The sequence below is a fragment of the Filicampus tigris genome, chromosome 1, assembly GCF_054856515.1.
Source record: "Filicampus tigris isolate MCC_2025a chromosome 1, RoL_Ftig_1.0, whole genome shotgun sequence".
NCBI lineage: Eukaryota > Metazoa > Chordata > Actinopteri > Syngnathiformes > Syngnathidae > Filicampus > Filicampus tigris.
Window position 1 is genome coordinate 191554 of NC_141217.1, and position 14479 is coordinate 206032.

General features: G+C 43.8%; 1 protein-coding gene and 1 long non-coding RNA gene across 6 annotated transcripts in view; one reads left to right on the plus strand and one right to left on the minus strand.

Annotated features, from left to right (window-relative positions):
* On the minus strand, positions 1-12887 carry LOC147152419 (G protein-coupled receptor 37-like 1). Its single transcript, XM_086045904.1, has 4 exons — positions 12088-12887; positions 3285-3587; positions 925-1296; positions 1-767 (listed from the first exon to the last, which is right to left on the minus strand). Exons 1-4 carry the CDS (start codon positions 12619-12621, stop codon positions 594-596), a joined length of 1383 nt encoding a protein of 460 aa, XP_085902030.1. The 5' UTR covers positions 12622-12887; the 3' UTR covers positions 1-593.
* The window catches only part of LOC147152420 (uncharacterized), a 24041-nt gene continuing 19524 nt past the window's right edge, over positions 9963-14479 (plus strand). For 3 of the 5 annotated variants that reach the window (XR_015088768.1, XR_015088772.1, XR_015088771.1), the window contains exons 1-2: positions 9964-10022; positions 12713-13043. This is a non-coding gene — a long non-coding RNA (uncharacterized LOC147152420). Of the gene's footprint in view, positions 10023-12097; positions 13044-14479 lie in introns of all 5 variants that reach the window. The other 2 variants (XR_015088770.1, XR_015088773.1) reach the window with 2 other exon arrangements.

The following is a 14479-nucleotide window of genomic DNA, read 5'->3' on the forward strand; positions in this document are numbered from 1 at the left end:
TTACATCATCAATGCTGAAGTTTATTTTTTATTTCACATTTTTGACAGTTATTCCTTCGCGTAACCGTGGCAATGCGTTGACTGTCACTTCATTGACATGGTTACATTAAGCCACTTTGATGTCATGTGAGGGTTACCATGACAACAAGTCAGCGAGCCATTAGTCTTCAATGCAAACAAAGTATGCTGATGTTAACTTGAGTGTGTTTTAGTCTTCTTAGTTTAACCCTAACACTGAAGGATGTTAATCTACATTTAAAAACAAATGAAAATCTTGTGACTGCAAGAGTATTATTTGTGTCAATTCAAGTTTAGCTCCCTTGTCTTGATCCATTTTTCTTTCACATTTAACATTAACACAATTCTTTGAAACTATTACTTTATCATTTACATTATCTTACTGCCACACGATTTTTTGGGTGGCCTCATCAAACCTTTTCCCGAATCTTCAAACAGTCTCTATGGTGACTACAGATGACACTGCAGACAACAAGCCAAGAATTGCAGAGAGGAAGTGCAGCGACCGTGGAGAGGAAGGTAAACAAGTACAATACAGGATGGGATGAGAAACAACAAAGAAGCACCAGTATCATCTAACTGGAGATAGACAAGATGGCTGACGCGTCTTTTGTTTTGTCGACAAAGATGTCCGCTTCTTTGACTGCCTTCAGCGGGAGGTGAGCAGAGCCGGGAGAACCTTCGGCCGAGTTCTGCTGACACACACGACAGCAGCAGCAGCAGCAGTTCATGAAAACCCGACCGAGAGCCTGTGGACCATACATAGAGTGCAGAAGGTTCACATAATTGTGTGTATGTTAATAGAAGTTCACATATTTGTGTAGTTGTTGACATAACAGTGTAGTTTGTGTGTGTTGATGTTCATACTGACTTTTTTATAGATGTTCATACGGAACCATCACCTACCTTACATAAATACAGCAGTACCACAGGCATGATGGAGGACTTGAGGAACAACAAGAAGTGATGTAAGAGTGCCAGCGTGGCTGTCGTGTTCGCAGAGATGGTGACATCGGTGGACGCTAGCGTGATGTTGCATATGTGTTCAGGCAGAGTGCAGATAGTGTGCACAAGTGCTAATGCTAACAATGTGCAGTTGAGCTGCTGTTCCAGCGCCTGATGATGATGTCGCTTGTGAGTGGAGGACGTGTCATCATGGCTACGGAGCTTGTAGGCAGAGCTGGAATCACTGTGGACGTTGCGGGTCGCCATTTGGCAGAGGACGGTGAAGAGGATGGGCAGGCAAAAGTAACAGCCAAAAGTCCACCACATGCGGGCCTGAAAAGTATAAAGTAGTATAAAGAAATGTATACAAGTATTTATTTTTGTATTAATAGATAATTTCACTGTATTAGTGCAACTCTGCATAGTGTATAGTTTTGATTCCATTTTAAAATGCACTAAAGAATTAGAGCTACTGTAAAAATTTTAAGGCCTGAGTATCGCCATTAATTGAAGTTGCTCCCACATTTATAAACATGTCAGGTGTGATGGTAGTTGCAAAGTTTAATCAAAGTTGAATGTACTATTGTCTTAATTGTCTTTGTGATTAGTTTGTACATAAAGAATTGAAGCTGTAATTGAATGATGGTTACTATAAGAGCAGCAGCTCGCTGCTGCGATTTGCCATGATTTATATATTATCCGATTAGTCGACTAATCGGCAGGGCTGGGCATCGTCTAGTCGTCTACACTATCCGGGCAGTATTTCCGGATGACACCAGTGGTCCCAGTATGTCCCTCATCGGCAGCAGCCAATTGGCATAGAGAACATAATTTCACATAACATGCAGGCACTTCACAAGCAGACACGGCGCCAAATAAAGAAAAAATATAAAATAAAAACAACAGACATGCACAGCATGGTGATTGGAGGACTAAAAACAATATGGGATATATGTCATTCCATCTATGAGACTGAAAGGTACACAACACTTTCTATCTTTTTTATTTATTTGGCTGCGTGTCAGGAGTGCGGCACCTGCATGTGACCTATGTCCGTTCTCGACACTGTTGACTCAGACCGACCGGGTGTGTCTGAAATATAGACATGAACTCATAGACGGACTAAAGCACAGGCGGAATACACAACTCTGCTAATCGCAACGACTGTTGTTGATTTGTTGACTATCAAAATAATCGTTTCTGGCAGCCGTAGTTGTTATAGTTAACGAAAACTAGCTAAATAAGTAAAAAGAAACTGTTTTGTTAATGAAATAAAAAACGTGAGAGCTTCTAAAAAAACCAGCAACTAACTGAAACTACATTTTATCTTAATAAAACTAACCATAATTATAGCAAAAATGTTCTTAGTTTTCATCCATCCATCCATTATCTGTACCGCTTCTCCTCACAAGGGTCGCGGGGCGTGCTGGAGCCTATCCCAGCTGTCTTTGGGCAGTAGGCGGGGGACACCCTGAACTGGTTGCCAGCCAAACGCAGGGCACACAGAGACAAACATCCGCACTCACAATCACACCTAGGGGCAATTTAGAGTATCCAATCAACTTACCATGCATGTTTTTGGAATGTGGGAGGAAACCGGAGTGCCCGGAGAAAACCCACGCAGGCACGGGGAGAACATGCAAACTCCACACAGGGAGGCCGGGGCCGGGATCGAACCCACGACCTCTGAACTGTGAGGCGGACGTGCTAACCAGTCGACCACCGTGCCGCCTTAGTTTTCATCTTTGTCAATTAAATTATTGAATTAGCTTTCTGAGTTTATTTTAAATTTATTTATTTTGGTATTACTGTATGGCCATACAGAAGAAGAAAGGTCGAACTGTGATATTTCCAGTAAAGTACTTAACTTTAGTAGACAATACTTATTGTAACTTTTTGTTTTATCTTGCACTTGACAAATACTCCATATGGTCGCTGTCCTGTGAAAAACACTTATGTCCAATTTTTGAAAAATGTTTAATTTTCAAGTTAATGCGATGTCTGTAATGTGGAAGCACCATTCATGTAAAAATAGGAAAACTGAAAAGAATGGACATAAGTGTTTTTCACATGACAGCGACGAGATGTAAAAACAACTAAAACTAATACCGAAACTAATAAAAACTAAAATGAAGCTTTTTTTGAAAAGTAAAAACTTACTAACGTGCCCTAAAATCCAATTAAAACTCACTGAATTTAAAGACGAAAGCTCAAAACGTAATATCAAATAACCAATGAAAAATCCCTAACTACAACCCTGCTGGAAACGTGTTTACAGCATCTGTTGGGCATGTTGACTGGCAAAGTGAGTGTGGTCTCACCTGGTGGTACTTGTGCAGGAGTGAATGCAGCGAGTCAGGCAGAAGGAGGAATGATGGTGGTGAGGAGACGCTGATGAAGCAAGAGTCGACAGTGGTGGTGGGGGTGGTCCTTGTGACGTGCCATAAGAACAGCTCAGGACTGGCCAGCATCATGGCAGCAATCCATACCACAGCCATCTTGACCAGCACGGAGCGACATCGCTCCACTCGCCGCATCTTTGGCTGTGACGAGCTGGTGGCGGCGTGGAAACGGTCGATGCCCAGAGCGCACAGCGTGAAGGAAGTGACGCCCAGAGACACCACCTGAGAGATGCCATGGTCAGCGGATCGGTGGTCACTCGTCAATGTCAGTACTTTCACATGATGATGACATTTAACCTAACCTATTTAGCCGATCTCGTCATTTGATGCGCTCATAATTAAAATAGGACCAGACGAGGTAAACGGCTGACATCAGTAGTTCTTCTAAAATTGGCAAAATCTGCAGATTTTTTTTCAGAATTTCGGGAGGGGGGTTTCACATCACATTACAACATATGACAAAAATAATGGCGATCAAACACTGACGCCTGCCCTCTGACAGTCCAATATTCTGCCAGTAATTCTTTGTTGAAAGCAATAAAGTACTTATCATGACCGCCCTATATACAGGTACATATACACAGAGTTGGGCATTGCCTAACCACCAATGAGTTCCCGTCTGGATATTTAATTGATCCACGTGATCCCAGTCCGTCCCTCGTCGGTGACAGCCAATCAGCCTGGAGAACGTAATCTTCACGTCACATGCAGGCGCCACACGAGCAGACACGCCGCCAAACAGAAAAACTACTGACACACACATCAAGAACAGTGTAGTGATCGGTGGAATAAAAACAACATGGAGCACATGGCCTTGTGTCTGTAGGACTGCGAGGTACACCTCAGTTTGTTTTTTTTTCCCCCCCTTGGCCGCATGTCAGGAGTGCGTCACCTGCGTGTGAAGTGGCACAGGTTAAGTCCGTTCTCGATGCAGTTTGGCTGACTCAACTGAGACCACGTGGGTCGATTAAATATGCAGATGGGAACTCGGTGGCGGCTAGGCGATGCCCAGTTCTGCATATACATACTATGTTCGAGTATGAGGTGCCTAAGCATGACCAACAGCATGTTAGCATTTCTCTCCTTTATAATCAAACTGACAAACCGTGATTCAACACCCGATCTTTATGTTCGACTACACAATCAATAGCTGTGCTGATCATTGATCCCAAGCGGTGCATCACCACCATCTACAGGGTTTTCTTAGTCATTCTTTTTGGTTTGGCTGGTGTGTGAGGCTGAGAGGTTCCGACTAGATACACACACAGCTTGGGTTTTGGTACCAGTCCTCTCGAGAGGGGTTGGACACTCTTCCACTCTGGAGTTGCCCAGGGTGAGAGGCGCTGAGCAGGTGTGGAAATACTTATTGCCCCCCGGCTTCGCGCCTGTACATTGGGGTTTACCCCAGTGGACAAGAGGGTAGCCTCCCTCCGCCTGAGGGTGGGGGGGACGGGTCCTGACTGTTGTTTGTGCTTATGCACCAAACAGCAGTGCAGAGTACCCACCGTTTTTGGAGTCCTTGGAGGGTGTGCTGGAGGGCGCTCCACCTGGGGACTCCATCGTTCTGCTGGGGGACTTCAATGCTCACGTGGGCAATGACAGTGAGACCTGGAGAGGTGTGATTGGGAGGAATGGCCCCCCCGATCTAAACCCGAGCGGTGTTCAGTTACTGGACTACTGTGCCCATCACGGATTGTCCATAACGAACACCATGTTCAAACATAAGGGTGTCCATATGTGCACTTGGCACCAGGATACCCTAGGCCGCAGTTCGATGATAGACTTTGTAGTCGTATCATCGGACTTGCGGCCGCATGTTTTGGACACTCGGGTGAAGAGAGGGGCGGAGCTGTCAACTGATCACCATCTGGTGGTGAGTTGGCTCCAATGGTGGGGGAAGATGCCGGTCCGACCTGGCAGACCCAAACGTATTGTGAGGGTTTGCTGGGAACGTCTGGCAGAATCCCCTGTCAGGAGGAGTTTCAACTCCCACCTCCGGCAGAACTTTTCCCATGTCCCAGGGGAGGCGGGGGACATCTAGTGCGAGTGGACCATTTTGTGCCTCCATTGTTGAGGCGGCCGATCGGAGCTGTGGCCGCAAGGTGGTCGGTGCCTGTCGTGGCGGCAATCCCTGAACTCACTGGTGGACACCAGTTTCCAGTGAGGGTTGGACTCCGCCAAGGCTGCCCTTTGTCACCGATTCTGTTCATAATTTTTATGGACAGAATTTCTAGGCGCAGCCGAGGTGTCGAGGGCGTCCGGTTTGGTGGCCTCAGTATTGCATCTCTGCTTTTTGCAGATGATGAGGTACTGTTGGCTTCTTCAAGCCGCGATCTCCAACTCTCGCTGGAGCGGTTCGCAGCTGAGTGTGAAACGGTCGGAATGAAAATCAGCACCTCCAAATCTTTTTTGACTCCATAAATGGTCATTTGAATGCATGTTTGTTTACATAGGGTAAGTCATCAACAATCACATAGCTGGGCGTTTTACTAAAAATTGAGCATCTGTCATCAGTCATCTGTCAGGAGCAAGGTTACCCTTCCTTCGTCACAAAGAGTTACATTCCCAGCAGTCAGACAAGTGGCGCGGTCATTCAAGACGCACTACAACGGGGACGAGAAACATCCCCCCATACGAGGTTTGAAGAGAAAGAGAGGCCTTTTCCCAGACTGGTCTCTCACACAAATCTGTCCCCCAAGCAACAACAACTCACTATTTTCCTCTCCGCGCTCACCGCGTCCATCAAAGCCTCATTACGAAAAATAGACTAATGACGGATTGATGATGGATGGCGAACAAAATAAAGGGGTTTCCGTCTATGCTTAGTGCCTATTTTAAAATTTGTCCCGTCATTTGGCGACCATCAGCAAAATTGCCGTCCGTCAGTGATGGACCGGTCCGTCACACAGACGGAATGCCCAGCTCTCAACATTCAGTAGCGCTGCTTCTTCCATGTCTGTCAACTTGTTCGCCGCGGTGGGAGTCGGCACTCACAAGCGCACACACACACATACACACGCATGCACTAGGAGTGGAACGGCTTTTAAAAAACAATTATGTTCAATGATTCCAGTTCGGTTCATGTCTCGTCAATTTATAGTCATGTGTAAACGTTATCTAATTTTTTTTAGTGAGGCGCAGCAGTGTACAGTAGCGATAATAATAGCCACGAAGCATTAATGCTTGTCATTGTCGGCTAACAGTTGTCTCTATGCCACTCCTTTTCTACCATTTCATTGCTTTTGTTTATGCATCAGTTCTGCGAACATTCGCTACGCCCACCAGGAACTTAAAGACACTGGCGACCGGCACCAGATTCGATAGGGGTGTAACAGGACGCTAAATCACATTTTGGTTCAGTTTCTTGGAAACTTCGGTTCGGTATATTTTCAGGACAAACAAAAATGATTTTTTTTTTATATATATATTTATTTTGAAAAAGTAAACGGTGCATTTTTTAGAAAAAATAAATAATAGCAAACCATTCAAGTAATATTTTAGAAAATTACACCAGAATAAAAAATACACTAACAATAAAGATCTCTTAATTTTGTAAACTATTAAGATATTGGAACATTTGAACACTCAGCAGCAACAGTCCATGACACATTTAAGTATTCAAGTTAAAGACAAGTTGTCATTACAGTACATGTATACACTTTTTATGATGAAAAAATTACATATAATAACAGTTACAATTATTGCTAACTATATTAAAACTATTTTTATAATGAAAAAAAAATACAGAAACTTTCAAAAGTCTTTTTGAAATTATATACACTTTTTAGGCATTGAAATCTTTGAATGTTCAACCGCATATGATAAATCTCGCTTTTAAATTTGACGTTTTTGGCTAAAAAGACTGCTTTCTTCCTCGAAGAAACATTCGGTCGGATAATGCCATTTTAAGTGTGTTATTATATTAGACGTGCTACCTGCAACATAGCAATCTCCATGTAGCAATGTCAGTACACAACTTTGGGACTTATCTGCGTACCTTTCCCCATCGGCGATTTTAGCAGGAAAGCCAAAATGTTCCCAAACAGGTGACCGCAGTGTACGGTGGGATCTTCGAGCTGTGGCTTGTTTGCGTATGCCATAATAATGCCATTTATCCATGTATTTATGATTTATCATGGGTTCTGGCTCCTCTTCTGTGCCCCCACTCTCCTACGCGTGTAACACTCAATAGCGTCTGTGTGAAAACTCTCCTACTCATGCATAAGCAGGCGCTAATAATGAAAACTGAGTGAACCGAATTAAACATGCTGTACCGAAACGCATTAATACACCCACGTATACCGTTACACCCCTAAAATTCGACTGCCAGAATTGACGAGACAAGTGTATCAAGTCTGTATTGTTCCAATTCAAGATGTCTGGTTCATTGAGAGCGATGACGGCTCACTTGAAATCTCTATGCATTATACAAACATGCCTATGTGCATCATATGTCTTACTGTAAATGAGGATATAAGACCTATTTCATAACTTGAGCTTTTATTTAGCACATTATTGATTAGATCAGTTGGAAAACTGCCTTTTGAGCCCAGGTACCTATTTGACATTACAAAAATCTCACAGGTAACCAGCAAACAAAAATGTGTTTTAGGAAAATGTATGAATACTGAAATAATGACCTTGCCTCAATGTAGTCTCAAAATATACTTAATATGAAATCTGAGCTTGTTTAACCCTTGTATGGTGTTCGTATTTTTGTATCGTTGCTCAGGGCTCAGATAACGACCAATCACTGCTCACCTGTTTTTCTGAGGATCATGATTGGTCGTTATCTGAGCCCTGAGCATCTGTGATGTCATTTTAAGTCTACAGAAGTGACAAAATGGCCGCCCCCTGAGATGGCTAAAAGCAGATGGATTTTTCTGCTTAACTCATACTCCACAAACGCAATATTAATCAGAATGTCTTGTTTCATCTTGTGCGCCTGCATAGTACATATTCTTGAAAACAAATTTGGGTTGACTTCTACTTTAAGGGTAATTTATTTGTCACCACGGATGGGAGAGGATCCGCACCATGCAGCGACCACACAAGTATAAAGAAGCCCTAAAGGTGATGTATCATGCTGAATCCATTTTTTTTTCCTCAGCAAAACCGTCGTGTAAGTCATGTTTTCGACCTTTCATCTTAAAGCATTCTCGCTCATTCTTCGTGTTTAAAGATATGCTTGCGTCGGGAAGGCCATGTTTTCACAGCAGAGCTACCTAGATTTATACTGTGACGAACACACACTGCTTCTTCGCTGATCACGGTTAGGACGGGCGAGGCATTAAACACCAGTCAGGATATTTACAGAGACTTAAGTGAGAATGAGTAGACATACACATTTATTTGGATGAGGAATGGCCCCAGTTTTCGACCTAAAACATGCCGTCAAATTTGGAACGTAACAGCTGACAGTTTCAATGTGGCCACACTCGGCTGTGGCTCAGACTAAAATCACATGCCGCTCCACGGTGGTACATTCAAGACAGCCCTGTTGTTCGATGGGGTCTTTATCTGAAACCGATGCCCACTCACTCTCACGCAAATCCGTCTGTAAGCGGTGTCAGACAACGCACGCGACTGCTTGGGAGGCATCCCCGCGACATGAAGATGCAGGCTGGACGGACAGTAAGGAGTTAATGTTGTTGTGCTAACGCTGTTTGTTTTAACGGCCTGAAGCTAGTTGTTGCTATTAGCCATGCCGTTATCCTTCTGTTAGCGGAGGATAAAGATCCATACTTGCCTGATTGCCAGCTGCCGTCTGCCTCCTGAGAGTTGACACGACTTTATTTAGCATAGCTAAATGTCCGAAATATAACCAGTGGGCTTCGTGTGCGCATTCATGCTCTTGTCCGCTTCAGCCTGTGTAAGTGGAGAAGCGATCGCCATGGTATTTTTGATTTTGTGGAGGTGATCATGATGAGCTCACGTTTGATGTCAATAAATCCAAACTATTGTGCAGAACACTTTCATACTTTCACAGGTTGAAGTGGACAAGAGTAGTAATGCGGATTTGCATTTTGGTGGCAATCAGTTGCCGTTTTAGACAGTAGCGGAGGACGAAGGGGAGTCTTTATCTGAAGAGGAGAAAGCCTGACTGAACGGTTGTCGTACTGTATTGGCGTCGGCTGCGGCCCACAGTAGCCGGTTGGACTAATAAAATGTGATAATTAAACTATGTCTGTGTTCTTGGAAGACGCTACAATATATTTTAAAGCGTGACATCATCAGCAGGTGTGAAGGACCCGATCACTTCTGCTACCCACACCGGCTTCCTGCGGGCTGTATCTAATAATAAAGCAATATCATCCCTGGGGCCATAGAAAACCTTCTCACGGGCTGCGGGCCTTGACTTTGATATTTGAGCCTTAAGGCCTAAATACACCAATTGGACATCGGTAAGCGTCGGGGCGTTGGATTGCGCTGTCCGATTGATCTACTGAACACCATCGTAACATCAGACACCGTCAGGAAGCATCTGGTGGGCTGAAGATTGTTGAATCGTGAGCCGCCACATTGGTTACTCTGATTGGCTGTTAACTAGCGAGTCAGCGCACAGGGCAAGAACAGGAGGTAACAAATGCAGATAAACAGTGAGCACGCCTTTGCTTCCTTAATCTTCTTACAAGTACAAGAGCGAGGGTTGACAATGTAAGTATTTCACGATACTGTGTCAAGAGCATGAAGGTTTCTTTGTGTGGGAGTTCTTGAGTGAAAAATATAGCCGAATGCATTGTTTCCATTTTTATAATCCGCCCCCGGCTTATAGCTTTCCGGTTGGCTTTTCTAACCATGAGGAATAGTGACTACCGCTGCCGATGGTATGGAGAAGTATATTACATCCCACATATGCGCAGAAGGTACTGAAATGGTCAGCATCGCTCTCTGTGGTTGCGGTGTATTTTTCCAGCACGATGTGCCGACAGTCGGCCCAACGTCACAGGGGGTACGCGTCTGTCACAGTTGGCCAATGCCGGATTGGTCTATCTTGGCCTTTAAAGCAGCCCTGGGCAGGAAATCGACCTTAATAAAAAAAATTCACAACTCTATTGATGCAACATTGACTTACAAGTAGTTGAATGGGACTTTTGTCATGCCCGGGGGAGGTCTTTATCGTTTTTAGTGGCACTAAGCTTTTTTGAGGAGGATGGAAGCAATCCTGGCACACAAAAAATACAAATGTCCTGAATTGCTTTACGGCATACTCACTTCCTCCTTTCGCTATCAGGACGTCGATGTCGATGCGAACGTCTACGCGCTATTACTGGTGTCATGGCAGAATCCCCAAAACAAACAAAAAAACAAAGTACTGTTTTAACAATATTAGTTTCATTACCTCATCGCTATTCATCTTTCACACAGCTACTGGAAATAGAAATGCAGTTCAGTCCAACTTTTGCAGGCAGGCGAGAGCTCAGGATTTCATGAGACTACGCGCTGGCGAGCATTGGATATGTGGTTGTCTTTTGTCAAAACACTACTGCTTTTGTCCCACATAGCACCGCCATAATCAACAAAAACTGACATGACACAGTGTTGCTTTAGGAATCAAAAAGTAATTGCACTTTTTAAAAAACGTTTTTGCTCTAATATCATCACTACAACAGTAACAGTACTGTTGTTTATCATGATAGTTTCTGGGGAAATTAATCATCCAAAAAAATGTGTCATCCTGACAGGTATATATGCATGATAGAGTACAAACAAAGTCTGTGCAGTGAGCGCAGGTAGTATAAAATGTGTGACGCGATCATGACACAATACATAATGGTGGATGGTGAACGCTATGTAAAAAGCCACATGCAAGCTCTGTGGTGAGTCAGCGTCGCTCACTGCATGATTCTTAGTTGTATATTTGTAAATAAAATTATATTTCGCCCTCGAAAGCACTTTATCATCTTGTGATTGTTGTTTTATAGGTTGAGGTGTCACAAAAACAAAAAATACGCTCAAGATCACTGTTCTACTTGACTCTATTTTTTGGTCAGGTCCATGTTCTACATCTGCTTGCAAAAGAATGGAAAAGGTTACACACATACCTTTTTTTTAGATGAAAGAAGAGAGTGTACTCTTTCTTTTAGTAGGTTTGGTGTTTATATTGTCACAGAACATTATGTACACTGTGGGCGTTGAAAGAATGCTGCTTTAAAGGGGAAGTCAACCCCCAACATTTTTTTTCCCAAGAATATGTTCTATGCAGACCCAATAGTTAAAACAAGACATTCTGATTAATATTGAGTTTGTGGAATATGAGTTAATCCACCCATTATTCGCCATCTCAGGGGTTGGCCATTTTGTCACTTCTGTTGACTGAAAATGAGGTCACAGTTCCTCAGGGCGCAGGTGATGACCAATCACAGCTCGCCTGTTTTCTGAAGCTGAGACATGATTGGTCGTTATCTGAGTCCTGAGCAACTGTGATGTCATTTTCAGTTGACAAAAGTGACAATATAGCCGCCCCCAGAAATGGGTAAATACGGGTGGATTTTGCTGCTTAACTCATATTCCACAAACACAATATTAATCAGAATGCCTTGTTTCAACTAATGGGCCTGCATATAACATATGTGTGGAAAAAAAATGGGTTGACATTCCCTTTAAAAACGGCAGGCAGTGAATAAATTATCACTGAACAATGTGTAAGGAAAATACTTGACCACCATTATCATGACAACACGCACGCTCTTATGTCCACACCTGCCAAAGCCTCGCCTACCTCCATGTAGGGCACCAATCGGCAGGTGACATCTGGCAGGATGCGGCGGTGTGACAGCCAGTTGACCAGCTCCACGGGCAGGCAGAGCAGCAGCAGCAGGAAGTCCCAGAATGCAACGCTGGCCAGCAAATAGTTCCAGGCTGACCTCATGTAGAAGTTGTTCCACACAATGCACATGACCGCCATGTTGCCCACCACACCCACTGCAAGCAGCAGGCCAGCCACCAGAACAGTGGTATACGCGGTGTAGGAGCCCTGCTTCAGCGGGTAGAAAGGATTGAAGAGTCCAGGGGGCTGGTCTCGAGCAGCATCCTCTGTATCTGTCATGTTGGAGAGTCGGGTGACTTGCGGCGATGTCACCGAGTCATTTTCAAAGGACTGGCCAAAGGTGGACTGCTGCTGCTCCCCATTGGTCCCGCGAGCCAGGCGCCGGTGCTGCTCCGGGTCTACGTCCGGGACCTCATTGACGGCTGTGGTTGGTGCAAATATCCGCCACAGAAACAGAACCAGGACTAGTGTGACAGACGGTGGCATAGTGGAAGATCAGAAGAGAGTCGACGCAGGAAGTTCAGGAATCCCCACAACGTTCCAAAATTAACTTTACAAATTATGTTCTTGCTTGTAGATCCTCATGTGATCACAGTTGGACCTCAACAAATCATCTGTGGTCAGGAGACAGATGAAGGATGGATTATGATTATGATGACGGTGGTGGTGGTGGTAGTGGTAGGGAGAGGCCTACAGTCTGTGGCAGGGCTGCTCCGTCTGGGATGAAGATGGCAGAGTGAATGAAAGTCTTGCAGGAAGTCTGTGGGACAAAGAGCAGCTCCGCAAATCACACACCCACACACCACTTCTTCAGTCTTCTGCTGCCCCCTGCGGCTCATTCAGGTTAAAGCTGACATTCAAAAAGCTAGCTCTGATGTTAGCCTGTTCTGCTACAACATAGCAGTGAGGTCAGTACGATGCAGCACACACAAGCACAATAATGAACGTTTGTGTACAGGTGTCAATCAAGCAGGAACACGTGACATCTATATCTCAATGACATTTTCAATCAATAATGAACATACATATGTGGCGGTTGTCAATCATTCACAAATGTCAATCAATAATGAGCATATATCGTAAAGCGGAAGTCAACCTAAACATTTTCTATACAAGAATATGTTCTATACAGCCCCACAAGGTGAAACAAGGAATTCTGATTAATATTGCGTTTGTGGAACGTGAGTTAATAAAGCAGCAAAATCCACCCATTTTTTTAGCCCTCTCAGGGCAGCCATTTTGTCACAAATTACATCAAAGTTGCTCGGGGCTCAGATAACGACCAATCGTGGGTGAGCTTCAGAAAACAGGTCAGCCGTCATTGGTCCTTACCTGAGCCCTGAGCAACTGTTATGTCATTTTCAGTCAAGAGAAGTGACAAAATGGTCTCCCCCTGAGAAATGGGTAATCAGTAATCAATAATTAATAAACATCATGTGCCAATCAAAAATGCGCTGATGTTTTTGTATCGGAGCTGATAAAACACAGTACCCAATAAAGTGGCTGCTGCTTGTCATTGGAGTTGCACTTCATCTTGGTGTCACTAGAGGTCAATATTAATCTGTTTTAGATGAAAAGGTGAACGTTGCTTCTCCCAAAGATGCACTGCCACCAGAGGCGGTCCTGGCTAGATTTTCATTCATGGTGAAGCATTCCATGAGCACGCAACCAATCCCCACCCCATACTAGGCGGAAATAAAAGTACTGGAAAGTACCCGAAACCCTGCCACAATCTTAAATAAACAAACAAACAAAAAAAAACACAAGATCAATAAATAACAGTATCTAAATTGCACATGCTTGAAAAATTCCTGAAAAAAGCAAAAAAATAAATAAATTAAGGTAACGCTATAATCTTCAATACAAAAAAAAACTCAGCGGTTTGTTAAATTAATTGTCCTCTTAGAAAAGAGATTGCAGCAGAAGGAGAAAAGGCTGTTGTTTTTCTCTGAATAGGCTACCCAGCTTCCAGGAATCTTTTCATCATTAACCAATGTCTTTTTGAAATACTGCTGATGACAACTTATTTCATCCACCTCATTCCTGGAGAAAGCAAAGTTAGCATCTACTTCACTTGGTCCTCCACAAACCAGCTGTGTCCGAATTCTGTTATATCATTGCTGTCCTGTGAAAAACACCTATGTCCAATTTTGTAATTAAAAAAAAAAAAAATCACATTAACTCTCCCAGTGCCAAGCGTTATCCAAAAAGTCAACCCTTAGAGTGCCAGCCGATTTCAAGCATCTTGACTCATCTTTCAAGACCGACAGAATATTGTATGCATGTGTGTATGTGTGTGTGTGTGGTGGGGGGGGGGGGCGTGTGTGTGTGTGTGTAAGTGTAT

What these genes read in the sequence shown, in the direction of transcription:
- LOC147152419 (XM_086045904.1), bottom strand. Translation starts at nt 12,621, where the DNA reads ATGCCACCGTCTGTCACACTAGTCCTGGTTCTGTTTCTGTGGCGGATA. An exon ending in GATTGGTGCCCTACATGGAG is followed by an intron (nt 3,588 to 12,087) that starts GTAGGCGAGGCT and finishes GGCATCTCTCAG; the next exon opens with GTGGTGTCTCTGGGCGTCAC. An exon ending in TACTGCTGTATTTATGTAAG is followed by an intron (nt 768 to 924) that starts GTAGGTGATGGT and finishes TATGGTCCACAG; the next exon opens with GCTCTCGGTCGGGTTTTCAT.